The sequence below is a fragment of the Nymphaea colorata genome, chromosome 7 (genome assembly GCF_008831285.2).
Source record: "Nymphaea colorata isolate Beijing-Zhang1983 chromosome 7, ASM883128v2, whole genome shotgun sequence".
In the NCBI taxonomy this organism is placed as follows: domain Eukaryota; kingdom Viridiplantae; phylum Streptophyta; class Magnoliopsida; order Nymphaeales; family Nymphaeaceae; genus Nymphaea; species Nymphaea colorata.
Genome location: NC_045144.1, coordinates 21,217,853 through 21,237,650, shown reverse-complemented (window position 1 = coordinate 21,237,650; position 19,798 = coordinate 21,217,853). Strand labels below are relative to the sequence as shown.

The following is a 19,798-nucleotide window of genomic DNA, read 5'->3' as shown; positions in this document are numbered from 1 at the left end:
TATCAACTACTCAGATTTCATAAAGTTGAAAACCATTTAAGAATTGAAGTCAAAGGATTTTTTTTTTTTTTGCCAAATCCAATGGGCATCTGAGTTCAATCAAAACAAATTGGTATTGGTATTTTGTGTTCAGAACCCAAATCTGACTCTTAGGTCTGATTAATCAATATGTGATTAATCGTATGTAGTGAATAGCTGTATTTGGCCTAACTACGTCCATATACAATTTCCAAATGCACGCGGATGCAAGAACATTTGGCACACCTTAACGATTAGAATCAACCATCAATTACAATCTTTTGAGGAATTTAAGTATATAAAAGTTCAATACATTGATTTAACTCAACATACAGCCTTGTCGGGAGAGGCGACCAATAGATTAACGATATTGGATCTTTTACCGGCCAGATCTCTCGAACCCACCAGTTTGTATGTTAACAGATCCAAAAACATTTTCTTCGAGCTCATGAATTTCTTCTAACCGTTGGTTGTTCATGCTTCGAAGAATTTCTATTTGACTCGGATATGTTTTACCAATCATTGGAGATAGTTAAAGCTGCTAACGACCATCATCCTAAAATGCCTGTCTAGCTGCACCAATAAAACACACTAACATGCATACTTACATCCGACGTTTTGGTATGCGCTTGTTTATCAATGAAGATGCAAGTATGCATGCAATTGTGAGCACAGCATGTGTGCACACTTGCGTCTGCATGTGTTTGCATGCATCATGCATGTGCATGCACATCTTTAGCAGGAAAGTATTTGCAGCCTGCAATTAGAACAAAAAAATAAAGAATATTTTACACAGTACGGAACTCATATAAGGTTATATTTCTCTATGTGGTGGAGATCACCATCCTCAATCGACCCGGATACCAAAAAATGAGTATATGCAGTGTTCAACTCCAAGTTCGGCATTTGATTACAGAAGTTACTCATTGATGCATATGATTTAAGGGAGAAAAAAAAAGGAATCTAAAATAAAGACAAGCAAATTACGATCACCAAAATGATCTTCAGGAGCCTTTTTAATCGTATGGGTTCCGGAAGTTGCGAAGGAGCTCAGGGATGTCATATCCCAGCATGTCATCCACATTTTGAATCAGTTTCGGCTTGAGCTTCTCAAATCGGTCAATGCTATAACCACTAAGCACTTCGCGGAAGTGGTCAACATTGGGAAAGTCCCCAGCAGGAAGATGGAACTCTCTCTGGACCTGAACCACAGGAACAACTTGGGTCAAAGTCAAACATCTCTCTCTCTCTCTCTCTCTCTCTCTCTCTCTCTCTCTCTCTCTCTCTCTCTCTCAGAGATCACAGACTATCTTCCTTGTTCATTTACAGTACAAACTTCTACAAGCCTTATAGATCCACCTAGAGATCTACATTAGCACCTGGTTTAGGTGGACAATGGACCATGCTTGTGCCATTGAAAGCATGGAACACAATAAAAGCTTCATAAGCATCAAAATAGCATGCGTGCTGCAAGAAACAATAAGCTAGAGATCTAAGTTGTGAAACTCCCTGTCAAGATTGAAAAAGACAGGCACATAGAATTTATACTGAAAATAGTGCTCGCATAACCTGATGCAAATTAACAGAAATTTAAAGAATACTAAGAAAAGCTCCAAAATTATAAATCTAATTTAGTACAAGCAATGCCACACTGACCTTCGCAAATTCATCTTCAAGGTTGTCAATAAGACGTTGCTGTGCCTTGGCCTTTCCCATCATTGCAGGCATTTCTTTTTTAAGATGGCTGATTATATATGCATGTATCTTTGCAGCTCTAGCTCGCTTTACAAATTCATTTATCTACACCAACATGATTAATTAAGTAAACCGCCCACTAACCAACTATCATATCATACATATACAGAAACAAGATACGGGAATAAGATCTTACACGACGGTCACAAGCCTTTTTAGGAATATCTTTCAAATCAGAAAGAAGATCGTCTTGTTCTCTCTCAAACAAGTCTTTTCCTAGCGGACCAACAGCAGCCTCATTTACTGGCTTGTCGTTAAATGAGCTGTCATAAATAAGACATGAAATGTGAATATATGAACCTTCAAAATTATATAAGGGGTACCTATTACCCATCCACGGAAGCAAAGAACTCAAGTACTTAAAAAAATTCTAAAGCTAAGAAATCAGTTATTTTTTATGAAAAGCTGAATGAGTGGATTATACAAGTGAAACAATTTTGCTATAATCTACACTTTCAAGAAAATTGAATCAGAACTACAGAGAGAATTTGATCCATAGGGATGTCAGCAGATTAGGTTTTATCTGATACTGAACCTGACCCCATCTCTTCCAAAACTGATAATTCATTAATTTGATTAGGTAAACCAATTCTTCTCTTGAACCCGAATCTGACTCATTGTCTACTAGGCCAATTCCAAGTAGTTAAATGCAGGTAAACAACATGTTCCAATCCATTCCGATCTATCCACTTCCTAAGTCTGATGCATTATGTTCAACGTTGAACAAGAAAGAACTTGCAAAATGCCAAAGAACTGGATCATCCTTTAAACTATTATAAAGAGGAAAATATCAGCAATGCAGACCTTTAGCAAAAGAACAATGAACAAATAGCAACAAAAAAATCTCCAAATATAAGAACTAGAGCATCTAGACACTTAGGAAAGACATTTAAAAGGACAAATCATTCATACCCAATATATACTCGCATGACTTCTGGAGTATTCAGAACTTTTCCCAGTGACCACATCAATGCTCCATATACCCTCATCAGCTATATTCCATCCCACCAGCACCAACAAAGATAAAGGTAAATGGTCTTGCTGATAGATATTTTCAGTACATAATATTAAAAAATAAAAGTAAAACCATGACAAGAATATTACCTGCTGTGTGTCAACCTGGTCTGCCTTGTTGAGAACCACGCGTATCTTATCATCATGACCACGCAAGGATCCAATAACACGCTTGAATTCATCACTGATATCAAGTTTGTGAGGATCAAATAAAAGAAAAATCAAGTCACACTTTGCAGCAAACCATGATGTAACACCAGTAAAATCATAGCTACGTTGAGTTCGCTGTTTTTCTCCTGAAAGTACTCCTGGTGTATCAACGAATGTTATGTGCTCTAGCAGCTTCAAGATGTAGGCAAAATGAACAAGGTTAGACTTCCACAAATATTTCCCCTCGAAAATAATGGCAGCAACGACAAAAAGTAAGCTTACAGGATTAGGCATCTGCGAGCATTCAAATTTGGACAAAAAGGCAGTTCCAAAACTTGTGAGACCACTGAAAGGCATGTCTGCCTGCACTGCAATGGTATTACCTGGAATACTTCTTTCGTCAGGCCCTGCCTGCAAGCAATTGTGTTACTTGCATATCAAAAAAATGCTGCACCATACAACTAAAATCTGCCTAAGAATATGAAACGATATTGAACAGATCCAAGGAAAGAAACAGAAATTATCATAATACTTTACACATTGAAGTTTTTTAAAAAGCAGAAAAATAGCAGATTAGTCAAAGTTAGGCATAAAAAGCAGAAAAATAGCAGATTAGTCAAAGTTAAGCATATGTCCATTGACTTATCAACTGAGATTAGTTGCCTCTAGCTGCAAACTTCTATTTAGAGTTTTGGTGGGTGCTCCGTGAACGCGTTCTCCTGCTGCCACAAATTATGATGTCCACTCTCCCACTTGGGGAGAAGGACCTTGTCCAGTGGCTTTTCGCATTAGACCTTGTTTTCAAGGTTTACTTTAGATTGAGCATCTAACTTCCTCACAAGGTCATTTTCTTTTCTTTTTTTTTAGTTATATGTGTGTGTGTGTGTGTGTATCAAGAGAGAGAGAGCGAGCGAGAGAGAGAGAGCGAGCATGAGTGAATGGAGACTTTGGCTATCTAGAATCACCCAGCCATCTAACCACGGCCGTTCATCTGATGCAGATGGATGGTTGAAAGAAAAACATGGAGAAAAATGTGGGAACTAATACTAGATAACAAGAATGCTCATCACCTTTTTCTCCTTGTTTTACTCTTAATTGTTCATCATGATGGATTGGATAGCCCTGGTTAGATGGTTAGGCGACTTTCAAAAGCTAGTCACCATTCAATAAATATATAATATGTATATATATATATATATATCTATAGAGGAGGGGGGAGAGAGAGAGAGAGCACAGACTATTACCATTACAACAACAAAACGACCATTCAATAAATATATAATATGTATATATATATATATATATCTATAGAGGAGGGGGGAGAGAGAGAGAGAGCACAGACTATTACCATTACAACAACAAAACGATCTGTTGTAGGTTCTGGCCCAATATGTGCCCCTACAAGAATCAGTGCAATACAAGATAAAAACTCTCATTGATTGAATCTTATAAAAAAAAAGGCACGTTAAATTAGATTCAGGCAAAAAATCAAATTTACCAGGATAGCTGCTTCTAAGCAAGTGTTTGATAAACGTAGTCTTCCCAGTAGAATACTGACCCAACAGCATAACCATAGGCCTTGCATCGAAATCACTGTTTGTCTTGCATAAACAACAGAGATTAATGTTTAGATACAGTCTAGTGGAAGATTATACATGTCAGAACTTGGAGATCCCTCAATAATAGAACAAAAACCTGTGGAATTTCACTTACTAGCAAAGGAGATACGAAATCATTAAAACGATATGTGGCTTCAAGTGGTTTAAGCTTCTCAATATACAACTTCTTCAAGCCATCAATGATGGATGTAACTGAAGATAAGGAAACCTGGACAACCAAACAAAAAAAGAATAATATTATGACAACAACAAAAAAATAAAATAAACAAAAACAGTGATAACAATAACAAAATGTCTGGAGAAACATGCACATAACCAGTTAGATGAAGTATCTCTAATAGTGCTCAACCTATGCATGCACATAAGTTAAAATGTGAATTAGACTACGAGAATTAACCTGATAATATAAATATATAAGACAACCAAAAAATGTAAGAGATGAAAACAACTACCTTTTTGGAAGATTTTGAAGAGAACCACTGAACTGATTGGGACTGTTGTGGTGTGCCTGCAAAACATGCTGATGATGAGCAACTACTATATGTTCAGAAATATACAGCAGAAGTACTCTCTCTTGCCGCCCCCCACCCCCACAAAAACAAAGGGCACAGAAGGCACATTCACATGCATACCTCCATGTCAGGAACAAGCAAACCAAAGATAACATGCATAAAAATGTGAATCCTTCTTGTTAGAAATGAATCATCATGAGAAAAGAGAAGTTAAAGCTCACCATCAGGTTCATTCTTTTTTGGAGATCGCTTAGCTTTCTGTTAATTGCATGCAAAAAAAAAATAATAATAAGCAATTCCAAGTGGTGCGAATTCAAGTATTGGACCTATTCATGAAAGAGTATCATACTTACTTTGATTAGAGCAGCATCCAGGCCTTCCATTGAGGGAGGACTCAATTTGTCCAATTCTGTCTCAGAGTTGCACATATCAATTGTTAACAAGTAGAAGACAAGAATTCCACAAGACAAAAGAATCTGGTACTGTCTTCAGAATTTTAGATGCCCTATCAGATAGAAACTGCATAGCTAAAAGTGCTAGGTGGACCAGCTGATGCTAAAAAGGTCCTAATTGAGGTCTAGGCAGGGCCTAGAAGTCTTATCCAACAAAAAGGAGAAGACAAAGGAAACAAAAGGAGGAAAAGTGGCAAGATGAGGAAATCCCTCCCCTCAAACAACACGTTGAAGACAAGATCATAGAAGGAAACAAAAAGATCTATATTTTCATTTTTATTATTTACAGCTGCTTGTACATCCAGGTGTGTTCTACCTACAGAGGACAGAAACAAAAAAACCTGTTCAATCCTAAGCTAGGACAGATGAAGCCTCATTTTCTCGTTTATTAAAAAAACCAAATTTTTTAGAATGTGAAAATCATAAAGTTATGGCATTAACCAATAATAGTTGACAATAAATTACTAACTCTGTGTACCTTGTCATATTATCATCTTACCTACAATATATAAGCCACACGTTCCTCTGATGTGAAGGTTTCAGGGTCCCTAAATTGCAGTACAGCTTAATTTCTGCTCTTCCTACAATTTTTCCTTAGGCAGCAGCTATCCATCTTTGAGAGCAAACATTTATGATTTATCTACTTCAGATCTTGGACCAGTTTTTCAAAGAACCAACCCAATAACCTATTACCTCAATATATTCAACATGCTTGACATAATTCCAGAATTTAACAATGAATAGACACTAAAGCCAGCTCTCAAATCAAAGCACTACCAAAACCAGCATAGTGAGAGCTTGTTTGATTGAGGGAATTTGTGAGAGCTAGTTTGATTGAGGTAATTTGGCATCCTGGTAAAAATGCAGACACAGAGGACACCTGCTGTTTGTTTTTGCTGGATACCATTTAGGTGCTCCATGATTTCAACTCTCACCATGGAACCCATGAAACATAACACCGTGTTCCTGGAACAGGTTTCTAAGCCAAATCAACTGATCTATGAAGGATACTGCACAAGAACCATCCGCAAAGACCATGAACCATATTATATACAACTAAAGATTCATAGGAAGCTTCAAGAAATCATATTCACAAAATGTAAAGTGGAGATGAGGCTACTGCTTGATTATTTTCAGAAATCCAACTTAATCAGTAATGACCTTGAAAATCTACAGAAAGTGCAAAAACGCCATGGCAACCATATGAATCCTTAGGAAGGGGTATTGCAATCCATAACCTTTCTAAATTAACTGTACAGCCATAAGCTTAATAGATAAGGAAATTCATGATGATAATCCTGGCAACCTGCTGTACTCTAATTTGCAATCAATCATAAAAATGCCACTTTATGCATATGCACTTATCTTGAACAATATCTGTCACTTTTAATCCTCAAGTTTTAGTCCTATACAAACACTAATTGAAACAATAGTCCATCTACCTTCAAGACAATTGACAAAGTTAATGATTTTAACCTATGAAATGATATTTATAGATATAACAAAGTTCAGCGAGCTACACCTGGACCTACTTCTAGAGTTGGCCCTCTCAAATCCTAAATATATTTTAATCAACTGAAATCTCCATAGCACTTCATACAACCTAAATAAGTAGAAAACGTTTAAAACTTTAATGCAAATGTAAAATTTTCATCTAAGTGACAATGCTTTCTAAATTCGATAAGGAAGCTTGATTAGTTGTGATATCATTTAAGCAGAGATATGGTTTTCCTTGTTTTGAAATGTTTTTTTTTTAATATAATTATCCACAACTATCATCTTCATGTTATTAGACAGCCTTCTTCTAATCAGGACCACATTAGCAGAACATTATTAATCAAACCAATAGTTCAAATCAACATACCTCCAGCAGCTATAACATCAGGACTGATTTCCTGCCCCTGTTGGGCCAATGAAATTATCTGCATATTCCACATTTTCAAAGATATTGTAACATTAACGTGATCATCTTCACTAAACAAAATCCAAAGTTCACAACCAGGCAGCTTTTCTAGAATGATGCTATATTTAACTATAAACAGGTATGAGGAAAACCTGCATTGCAGTCACAAATTCTGAGAAGCCAAGGAACCCCTGTCGCTTGGTGTCAGCAATAGCCCAAACCTTAGTAAAATAGTCAGCACAAAGTTATATATAAGCAAATAAAAACAAAAACAAAAAACCATCTGTATATAAGAAATCAATTGCATAGAACCAAAAAGCAAAAAAAGATAAGACACTGTTTAAAGCAGAATCGTACAATTAAATAACAAATAGTAAATCACTAAGTCTGCTAGAGGAGATAATAAAATCTCCATAGTTCATCCATGCATTGTATGGGATGAATACTGCTGTTCAGTGAAGAAGGCTCTGCACCTACTATAGTTTTCGTAGTTTGGACTAGTTGCCTTTTGCAACAAAGGTCATATTGCAGGGGCCTTACTGATGTTGTCATGGAATTCTCGACTCTTTACATCAAAGGTATGGGGTTTGTGCATAACTATCGTTAGTATTTCAATAATGCTCCCAACTATAGTTCAAATTCTGTAGACCTGCATTTTACTTCTATGGTGCTCCTTGAAAGTGAATAGCAGAATTAGGGTCCTAAAGAAGTGACTGCAAAAAGTCAGCCCCAAGGTTGTGCCTTACAAATAAGTGTAAAAATGAAAAAGAATGTGACAGAAAGTCAGAGATCCCCTGAGAGATGTTTTCCTCTTGCAGGAGAACCATCTTTTATTACTTATCTGTTGCACAAAAATATAATTTGCTGCACCATACACATAGACAAGCAGATCTATCCTTTCATAAAGCAGATAACGCAACAACGATAAAGTCGATATCGTAACTATGGCCTTTCAAACTAAACGTAGATAAAGTGGTTCAGAAAACCATGAACAGTTTTTCTTTCAAATACGAACTTATAGTCCCCTAAGCTTTTACCTTTTGCTCTCAAAAGAACAAAGTGGTTACAATTCTGTCGACTTAACTATTTCATTAAGAAGTTATCGTCCAGTGACTCCAGTCATAGGACAATTTGGTGCTCAAAGCAATAAGCGTCTATGCTGGATGCTAGTCCATTATCAAGTCCCAAGTAAGCCCACTGAACATTTATGTTGGGACGATTCAAGATATATCTTGCTCGATCAACCTCCATTGCTAGGAGGTGCCACAAAGCACCCAGATATTTGATCTTATGACAAGGACCCTATCATCTATGCTTTCTTCCAGAATCACCCCCTGTGGTGACGACAACATCAACATAAGCTACTACAATGGTGTACATCATCCTTCATGTCGAACGACCAGTGACTAATCAGTAATCACTATGAGTTCTAAGTTTTAACTTCTAACAAGACCAAAAGAACAGATGAAATACTAAACATTTCATTCCTATGACACGCAAGACATTTTAAAGTTGAGTGCTGTATTCATGTTCTAAATAACCGATCGGTCCTCCAGAAACCAGCAGCGCACAGCTAAAAATCCTGTCCCTATCTGCGGAGAAAGAGCAGATGACAATATAAAAGATTTCATTTCCATTACACTTAAGCCTTTCGAAAACTGAGTGCTGCATTCATGTCCTAGATAGCCAAGCAAGTGCTCCACATACCTGCAGCCCACCCCAAAACTTCCTCTCCCCAACCCAAAACATACACACAGACCCCGTTCGAAGAGCCTATTCTTCTGTAGTCCACCCTCCCATCCCCAGACACCAGAAAGCTTCCGCCAGGCGAAGAAAGAAAGAGACAATTGAAAAAACAGCTGACGTGTCTGCCTTTCCAATGAGTCACCAACATTTTCCCAATAAAATAGAATCATGGAAATTTGACGAGACAACGGACGAAGTCTTAGTCCACAGCAACTAACTAACTGAAAAACCTTCAATTGGAAGCAACCGAAACGCATCGCGCCCTTGAAGAGATTTTGCACGCCAAGAAACATGGAAACTTATCACGGTACAAACTGCACATATCGATAATGCAATCCACTACCTAATGCCCACAAAAATGCAAGCTACACGAGCATCACCACCCACACGAGTCTACGACATGAAAAGCAATCATGTGCGGAGAAGGAAAAAGAAAACCTGCTTCAACTCGGACCGCGTCAATTTCGAAAGAGCGAAAAACTTGGTCGCGTCGTTGCCGGTGATCCTCCCATCGTCATCTGCACCAAAAATCGATTAAGCCACCAAAAGAAGAAGAAAACACGCATCCGCAGCAAAAACATGCCAGAGAAAGAAGAAGCACGCACCCGAATCGGCATATCTAAACCACTCCTGATAGATCTTGACATTCTCCTTCGGGCAGGAACCGACCGCAGTCGGGAGAATCTCCATGGGAGAACAACAATGCGGAAAAAGAGCAGGAAACCGGATCGATTCCTAGGGTTTCCGCTGGCTTCTCTTCGATCTGACGGAATTTGAATTCCCACGGAGAGACAGAGGTGGAGACAGAAAGAGAGAGAGACGAATGGGACGAAGAAGCTGCTTCTAAACGCGTAGATTTTGCAAAGATTATGGCTTGATTTAGCTTCTCACTGCGCGTTGGATCTGTGGAGAAAAAGGCAAAGACGAAAACAATTGATCCCCCGGTTTTGATTTTGAATCGTTCCTCGGGAGCGTCAGCAATATCCAGCCGTACAGGCGGGGGAACAGAGAAATTTCTACGTAGGGGCCTAACTTTTAACCGTAATTGTCAAACAAGCCCTCTTTTTTAAATTGTGTCGTATCTCTATCAGGCCGTTTACTCTTTTACCCAGTTGGACTTAATGGGACCTTGATAATGAGATTCGGATTTAGATTTCAGTTCCAAATCCATTTTGAAAACTGAATTTGGATCCTACCAATATACTGTCTCGGATCTTTTCAAAGCCCAGTTAGACAACGTGGAATCTGACTTATTCTAACAATAATTAAATTTGTTTTTCGCATCAAATCCTATTAAATGACTTGAAATTAGAGTTATAATCAACTATATTCTGATCCGTTTATGCTTAGTTTCAAAGTACCAGTGTCACTTTCTAATTAATTATTAAATATCTTTAATTATATATATATATATATATATATAACTTATTTCTGAAATTGGTTCTTTGTCTACATATAATTTTTTCAATCCGCACCTGATTGAGCTTTGTCGGTTAAAATTATTGCTTATCACTCCACGTTTCATGAATTTGCGGCAATCTTTGAGGCACATTGTACCGCGTAAATAACAAAAAATATGGTTTGTGTTCTTGCTGTCAAACAGTTTCTTTAACAATAAAATTTAAAAATTGAGTTTGTGGCAGCATTGCTGGATCTGTTATGGTCTATTTAGGGGCGGTTTGATGGCCAGAAATATATTTTTAGAAAATAATAAAATGGGCCCTTAAGAAAATACATTGCATGAAGACAAGTTTTTTTTTGTCGTTAATTTAAACACACGTAAGAAGATTTGATGATAACAAAAAAAGACATTTAAAATTTAGATACTGTTAGAAATGCGCTTGAGTTTTGCAATCTTAAGTTATCCCCAGCTTAAGCTGCGACTAACGAGGTTCTAAAAATTCCTTTTTATAAAAGTAAACTGTGTATTGATTAATCTGTATAATGTCTAGCTATAACCAAATTAAATTATCTATTAATATCTAAATCAATCCAGTGACTTTTTGTTTTTGTTTTGATGCTATAAAGTTTGAAATAGAAATTTAAATTTTCATGTAACACCAAACATTTCTCAAACTCATCGAAAATAATAAAACACTACTTTTTGCTTAACTAACGAGGCGACTTGTGTGTTTATGGCAAAAATTAGTTTTCAATGACAACTTTCCTTTTTAAAAGTAGAGTTTACTCGTTTCAATGCTTTTGACGTTAACTATCCGTTGACCATTTGTCCTCATACTTTCAGTAATGTTTTTCATTTTTTTTTGTGGTGACTTTACCAACAACAAAAGTTGACTTAGTTTGAAGAAAACGAGTGAAATTAAACAATACCATCCTATTCCTTTGTCAGCTGAGCAGAAATTTTTGGTGTCAGTTTTTAGCAATATCTAAAACTTTCACATGGTTTTAAGCATTAACCAACAAATTTAGCTATATTTTTTTCTAAGATTTTCCTCCTTTATAGAAGTCAATGTCCTTTCACGGTGCATGTTAGGGCACAAAAACAACTTTGAAAAAAGCTATGCTTAGGGTTCTCAGCAATCAACATTTATGTCTAATCCAATGCAAAATTGCCGCCACGTTTTAAATTTTAATAATATCAACTATGGGCACCGTTTGTCGCCACATATGATTGATTTGAAATTCAAATTTAAAATTGGTTTTGATGCATATTCCTATCTGAATTCATGCATATTGTCCAGTCAATTATTATTCAAGTTCAAATTCATACTTGTTTGTTATCATCACATACAAATACTTATGACTGTTGAATACGACAGCAGATGTTTATGATATTTCCATTCATAAAGGTAATTGCAGCAATATGATCTGTCACTCATTTCATATGAAATCAACGTTTCATTTGTTTCATCTCGATGCCTATTCATCATTGAAAAATATTTAAAAATCAATTGTCAAAAATTTCATAAATGTCATATCCTCTTATTTCTAATTAAGGAAAAAGTTTTTAAGTTTCTAGACCTTTCTGTATGGACATCTGCTGCAATGTCCGGAATTACGTTCCATACCTACAGACCTGAGCATGGTTTGTCGTCGAAATCCACATTAATTTTCTAAGAATTACTAGTTACCTGTGAACCACATGGAAAGCCCCAAGCCGTGTGTGTAAATCATACTCTCAAAGCCCAATGGTGCTTATCAAGGATATCTGCTTGCAGATAAAATGCACTAATAAAACAAAAACACGTCTTCGTTAGTCACCAAAGGAAAGATGGTAACCTCCTTCGAATAGCATACCAAAATCCATATTAGAAGACAATTATTACAGTAATGTGCAGCGTTATTTTTTAAGTTCCTAGCCATTTACATAATTGCATTATTTACTATGGAGTGCAAGTTCTGCATATATGTGCTGAATACTGGCAGAAGTGATGCATGGTTTTGTTGAAACCAAAACATGCAAATACCCAATCTCTCCTACTGGCTTGCCAATGCAGAGATTCTGAAAAAATTGGATAGGCAGCCCAATGAATGACACGAAGCATAATTTTCAATTACCATGGCACTATGGAAAGCTTCAAACCTTCCATTGCCTTCCGTGATTATTAGCAATTAAAATTCAAAGAACAAATCAAAAGTCTCCGCCGTGACAAGCATATACAAACATCTGATTCTAAGAAACATCAGCGTCAGAAAAAGGCTTGACACGATGTCCTTCACATCTTAAAATTTCATACGTGTAAGATTTTCATGTACCATGGGCTCAACACCAAGGGAACACCACTTCTACTCCTCGATAAGGGCCTCCTCCTTTTCAGAAAAGTAATCTTGGCTGAAAATGAGAATGTACAGGATTCAGTGTCCAGATAAGATGAGACAAACAGAGGCAGCATACTGATATAAATACAATATGAATGCAAGTTCAAGTATATACACATATAAAGAAGGTGAATAGTGCCCAATGGATGCTGGACTTTCGCTCCTCTCTCTCTCGTTCCAATGATTAGGCATAGATATTGCATGGGCCAATTGGGCATTATTTACTCTCTCTCTCTCTCTCTCTCTCTCTATATATATATATATATATATATATATATATATATATATATACATATCTAGGGAAACTTTTTCCTCAAAAAGAGAAAAGGCATGTATAGTTGATCATTTAACACTTCAAGATTTGGTTAGAGAGCTTAAATAGGTCCCTATATATAAAAAGGAACATTGTATTGGGTCCTATTCCCAGCTGAGACCATGAGAAGTAGAAACTTGGTACTTGTGAGACCTATATAGCAAAGAAGTGAAAATGAGAAAGCATGAGAGGACTCAGGAATATTCAGGTTCACTAAAGGGTTGTTTTGTTACAGTAACATTTTGTTCCATGAACCTGCCTCAATCTTTAAAACAGATTCATGGAATACTGTGTTAGTGTTCCTGTTGCCAATTGCCCCCTACCTGTATGCCTGACACCTTGAGAAGTGCAAGAAACCAGAGAGACATGAACCACAGACATTCTGAAGCAATAAGAATTAAGATCAAAGATCTTAATCCAACTGCACTTACAACTAAACTAAAACTATGCTTAACACTAACTATAACTTGGGAAAGAGAAGAATAGGAGAGTAAAACAGCAAACTATTTCTTTAAGCAAACAACTCTACTAACTGGAAGAAGAGAGAAAACTAAAAGAGATTGCATTTCTTTCAACTCATGACTGCCTACAAAATGAACCAAAGTCCCTTTATATAGAGGAAGGGATGGATTATGGATCTAGATCCGTTTACAAGTACTATACTAAAAAAAAGCTAACTTGATCCAGTTACAAGATTTAGTTATGCTTTCTTCTTGCATCACATTCACATAAGAGGTGAGACAACAAAATCGTGCTGACGGATAATACTTACGAAAAAACAATCTTATAGAATCTGCAGAACATAATAAAACAGATTCTAGAAACACATCAGTTTTGTCTTCCAAAGAAATTAAACTTCTATGCTCAAACATTGTAGAACAGATTGTAAAAGTTCTTGAATTTCAGCTATTGTTTTTGAAAAGAGCTCTTTTTCACTTTTTTAGAAATTGTATTCAAACTGTAAATTTTTGAAATCAAGTGTTAAATTATCAAAAATCAAAGTACCCTTGGTTGAAGTCCTAAGATTAATTGTGAAAATAAGACAGCCATGTGGTACCTCTCTGAAGTTATAAAAACAAAAAAGTCATTAAACAGCAGCTCGAGGAAAATAGGAAGCTGTGTCTGCCTAAACGTAGAGGATTACAGGTGAGAAGTGGAATGGGCAACTTCATCATGCCCTTCATCAACATATAACTTAAAATCATGCATGTCAATTGCAACACTCAGATTGGTCAGAAAAGTGAACAAGGTTTTATTAAATTGCATTCAGATTTAACATGCTAGATGTCATTCATTGTGGGATGAAAAATAAGGCTATCGTCAAGGTGACGTGGAAGGGTGTGCAACTATTCAAAACAAAACAATAACACATCCAAGTATTACACAAGAAATATCAATTTATCATCCAATATTGTAATTTAGTAATTTTAAGTGTTGTTTCTCATACTCATAGTGTTTTTGATTTACATTTAGATATGTGACGGAATAGATTTGAGAATGACTACACAGTGCAGTGCCAGTTAATGCAAGTATATAAAAGGTTAAATGACTTTGCTTATGTTTGGTATAAGATGCAATTGAGACAAAGGTAATAAGCTAATATACATTTGTTTTATAAGTTGGCCATTAATACTAGAAGTTTATAATATATGTTAACAAATTTTCACTTATTTATTTTAGCCAATTAGAAAAAACTTCAACAAAGAAGCGTAGAGGACAAGTTGACTCTATCAGATTAGATTCATGGGTTGAAGAAGAATCTGCCACCATATTTTGGGAGTTATATCTTGAATGGTTCAATATGAAGAAGAAAAATAAAGTTCTGACGGAAACAATGAAAATGACAATGAAGAACAATCATATTTTCATTTCTCATTTATATAGAAGAAGTTTAAATGTATAGGACCTTAAGCTTATTCCTTTATGAGTTGAGACTTCATATGACTTATGCATGTTAGCTGATGAATATTCGTTGCTATATTTATGTGCCACACATTTTTTATAGAAAACATGTCTTGATTTTCCCATTCTATGTTATGACCCAGGTCACTATGCATTTTACAACATTGCTACAGGGTTTCAATTTCACGAAAGCTTAAACAGAAATACTAATCCACAATGATCAACTTCAAGATAAAAACAAAAGGGAAAAAGGAACTTAGTTACCGAATTTTCCGAGAAAGCTGATAAAGGCCAGTCCCTGCCATGGCAACATTCACACTAAATAGGTTCCAATTTTTCTGCAGTATCACAACATTACAATGGGACCAACATCAGCAATACTCAACAGCATGGGAAATTTCTTAGATTTTAGTTACGCAACTGTAACAAAGAAGGGAACAAAATTTCCTCACATTGTATGTAACATATAGACTAGTTACATTATTACTAGTTTTCTTTTACGGTTTTACCACAACAAGAAAGCTAGGGCAAAAGGAATTACAGAAGGTGTCAATCTCGCTAAAAGTGTGTACTTCAAATCTTGGACCAACTGTTGGCTTAGAGTGCTGCATACCTGGTACTTAAAATGTCCAATCTAGTATTTCAAGGTTCAGCCATTAGATGCTTCCAGATACACAAACACTACATGTTTAACATGCTATGTATTTTACCATGTCTCCTTTGAAATATCAGAACCTGTGCGGTTTCTATTTTTAAGTTGTTTCCATCATGCATCTTTTGTAATGATTTTTTGTTCTTTCAAATTAATGTTAAAGTACCTACCTTAGAACATTTGGGTGCAGACTAGGATGGTAAATTTTTTTTTGGTGCAAATTAGGCCTTCAGGATGCCACCTTGCACCTCTTTGCTATTTAAAACTAAACAACCACTCATCCTTACCCTCATCACTCTTATTAGTCAATCTTAAAGAACAACTAATTTATTTCCAGAAAAGAGTTTGTCCATAATGAAGATAAGTTAGCTCGTTCACATTAATTTTCACTCTAAGATGTTCAGATTGTTAACTTTGTACATTAGCACTTTATTGAGTTTAACAAGGACTGAAGAAATTAATTAGTTACACCTTTTCTTTTAATCTGTTTTGGGGCATTGGTCCATAAAAGGCAGCTGAACCAAGTGTTGGAGGGGCACAAACTGCCTTATGACATCAACAACTGAAAGCATATCGGTGTATGAGAGAGAGAGACAGAGAGAGAAAGAGAGACAGAGAGACAGAGTAACTATCCTCTTCTACCATTTTTAAAATGACCAATGGCCTTTCAACAATGACACCACCCTTTTCCTCCACAAGATAGACAAAAACATGCAAGCACACAGACATTTATTTTTAAATATAATGAGTCTACAGACAACATATATGCTGCACTATACATTGGTAGCCATGTTATACAGCGCAATGAACATTTCCAGATCTCTCACAAGGTCACCATATTCGTCAGTCTCATCCCCAACCTGACACTCTCATTACATCCCTCATAGCAGCACCAAGAACTCTTTCATTGCCTCTGCATCCACCCAATCGCTTGGAATGCTTAAAATGGATTTTCTAGTGGATTTGGAGCAGACAACAATTACTCTAGCAGTAGTTTTCATATGCTTATGCACAATGCTTCTCGAAGCATGTGCCATCAAAACAAAAGAAAAAAGGCACGAAGGGGTTGAAGGAGGCAGTACCTACTCTCCCGAGAAAACAAAACCGGAAGGGGTGACCCAAAACATGTTTTCAACTTTTATAAGACCATTTCAAGAACGTGTATGATGTAGAAGAATTTTTTGCCTTCCATCTACACAATACATTAATCTTTTAACCAACATAGATATTGAATATTGAAAGCTTGAAACAGAAGGAAAAAGTGAATATATCATAAATGTGACTTTCTTGATCATCTAAAAGGATATATTAACATATTAATGAATTCTTCACAGAACTTACTAGAAGTTGCTATGCTATAGGTAACTTTACTCTAGAAAACTTGGATAATAATGTGTACTAGTTCAGCTTTCTTAGTAGATGCACAAGAATGCTAGATCAGAAAGCTCACTATTGGAATTGAATACTACCATTTTGGAAGTTCAGACAGCTTATACAAGCTCTAGCATACATACCGGTTTTATAACTGTGCTGTAGCGGGACCAGATGAGGCCAGTACATGCAACAGCTGAATGTAAAAGGAGTGAACCATCAATAAGAGAGTCAAAGACATCAGAGCCGTTCATAAACCTGCATTCTTTCCTTACCTGATGAAAACAAACTCAAATTACGAAGGGAACTCACCTACTTGCTGGGGATAGGAAATATTTTCAGGTGGCTTTGAGAAGTCCGCAATATTAGCTATACTAATGCCCCACTTAAAAGTTGGTGCCCAGAAGTGAACTACAATTACAATAATTGAGATACATCATGGCTAAGCAAACCAAAAGCACTAGAAAGCACAAAAATTACTTGGAGAAAATACAGCAAAGGAATGAGACGACAACTGAAGACCTATATATGTATTTACTTTCAAAGTTTCAAAGAAATATGCAAAAAATGAATTTAAGCCCTTCACTGATGTAGTTCCTCATATATTAGTGTATGAAGCATAATGTCGGCTAACAACTCCGCAAGCCTGAAAATCAAAATATAATGAGATATCTGAAGGATTGTTGTATTCCCTCCAGCAAATAACAAAATAGAAAGTATATACTGACAATAGAAAGATGCACACCAAGCATTCACAACAAGATAAAATGCATGTTGTCATAAGTCGATGAGTACAAAAAAGAAAAAAAAAATGTAATATCCACCAATTAATGATTTGCAAATGAACAGAGAACTTTGTAAATGAATGAAAAGATGAACGCAAACATGAAAAAGGATAACACATGAACTTCTAAAATTGGCTACAAATGAAAGGCAAACCTATTTTTCATACTCTGCCTCAAACTATTGTAAGAAAAGGGGACAAGAAAAGAGAAAACACTTTAGTCCATTCTAGTAAAGAAGTCTACAGATCGGAATCCTGAATAGACACAAAGGTCTGAGACGCTTGAGCAAGTACTCTGTCAAACTAAATGGGATCCACACTCACCCTTCTGACAAAGCACCAGACTCATGTCGAAGTTTCTAGCATAATCATGAAAGGAAGTCCGTCAGCTCCTAATTAGCAACTACGAGGTTGTGAGGAATGCAGCTGGATGAGCTCTGAGTTTTTAGATGAGTACTGCAGCTTAATAACTTCATGAATGCTGACAACCACACCGTGTGTGAAGAATTATACTATCGAGATGGACATTGATTTATATGTCACAAGTCTCATAACATGTTGTTTTGATGAATCTACAACCTTACATTTTTGGTCTTTCATACAATTAGTCGCCTAATGAAGAACATTGAAATTATGTCGTGGAGGTGCACGATTTTTCATTAGCAACAAACGGTCTCACAACGTGTTGCTTTGATTTAAAAAAAGTCCTACGTTTTTGGTCATTTCAGAAGGATAACCCTCATATGGATAACCGAGACAGAGAGAGAGAGAGAGAAAGAGAGAGAGAGAGAGAGAGTAATTCAGCTTAAAACGAGATAAACCAAATGTTCTGTTGGAAACACTGACAGCCTCTCGAAGTTGCCAAACTAAGCGAGAGAGCGAGGATAATTCTCTTCTTTGCTCAAAAAGACATGAACCAAATATTCTGTTGCAAATACTGAAAGCCTCCCGAATTTGTAAAACTAAAGCACCTGTTGATTTGATATATTGTTGAAGACAGTAGTAGATGGTGCACAGAACATCAGAGAAGTGCAAGAGTAACGGCGGAAAGAGAATAGGTAATCTGTGAGCGATCTGCTTGCCATTCACTAAAACCCCGTACCATCGGGCACCAAAATAACAACGACGACCCATCAGTTTCACACAAGAACCAATCAACCTATTTTATCAGACTGACAGCCTTAAACCTTCTTCCTTCCCACAAAATCCAATCAATTCAATCGGGCATCGACAATCCATTTCCCCCATCAACCATCTTCCGCAATTCCGGATCCAGCAGGCCAATCTACCGACGGCAGCAGAAATATATGACTCAAACAAGAAGGTAAAAACCCATCGCACGACGCTTGAAAAGGAACGAGTGCCCAATAAGAATAAACCGCGAACAAGATCAGATCGAGGATTCCCTCAATTCACCAAGAAAAGAAACGAATCCATCCCGAAAGAGAAAAGGGGAGAGGGTTTACTGGTTTTGGGCCCAGCAGGGTGGTTCCAGAGAGCCTGGAGCTTGGAGGCGGCAGCCATCGGTGACTCCTGGGAAGCGGTGAGCTAGGGAGAGGCCGAGAAGCGAAGGGAGACGTGTTCGCTCGCTCCTCTCTATCCCTCTCTCCCGGAAGTCGGGGCTTCCAGGATGAAACCACCAACCAGGGGATGTTGCCGCCGCCGCCGTCAACGAGATGAGAGAGAGAGGATCAGGTACGGCCGCCCGCACGACGTCACCCCGTCGGGATCACCGGACGCCGCTCATCTAACTCTAACCCCATCCACGATCCGACCTACCACGATTCCTGCTAATCATCTTTCTGGTGAAACTATTTTTTATTCTTG

The 19,798-nt window shown here is 36.9% G+C and overlaps 2 protein-coding genes across 2 annotated transcripts; both read right to left on the bottom strand.

Moving 5' to 3' along the window:
* Positions 1–818: 818 nt before the first annotated feature.
* LOC116257669 (EH domain-containing protein 1-like) lies at positions 819–10,115 on the bottom strand. The gene is made up of 16 exons (XM_031634618.2): positions 9,775–10,115; positions 9,608–9,687; positions 7,576–7,644; positions 7,385–7,442; positions 5,422–5,477; positions 5,290–5,326; positions 5,009–5,064; positions 4,651–4,764; positions 4,436–4,538; positions 4,286–4,335; positions 3,220–3,348; positions 2,878–3,129; positions 2,686–2,765; positions 1,910–2,036; positions 1,675–1,818; positions 819–1,220 (listed from the first exon to the last, which is right to left on the bottom strand). The coding sequence occupies exons 1-16, from the start codon at positions 9,857–9,859 to the stop codon at positions 1,035–1,037; spliced, it is 1,626 nt and encodes a 541-aa protein (XP_031490478.1). The 5' UTR covers positions 9,860–10,115; the 3' UTR covers positions 819–1,034.
* A 2,547-nt stretch (positions 10,116–12,662) lies between these two features.
* On the bottom strand, positions 12,663–19,760 carry LOC116257652 (mitochondrial pyruvate carrier 4-like). Its single transcript, XM_031634599.2, has 5 exons — positions 19,438–19,760; positions 17,500–17,598; positions 17,331–17,383; positions 15,429–15,502; positions 12,663–12,962 (listed from the first exon to the last, which is right to left on the bottom strand). The coding sequence occupies exons 1-5, from the start codon at positions 19,493–19,495 to the stop codon at positions 12,917–12,919; spliced, it is 330 nt and encodes a 109-aa protein (XP_031490459.1). The 5' UTR covers positions 19,496–19,760; the 3' UTR covers positions 12,663–12,916.
* Positions 19,761–19,798: the final 38 nt, after the last annotated feature.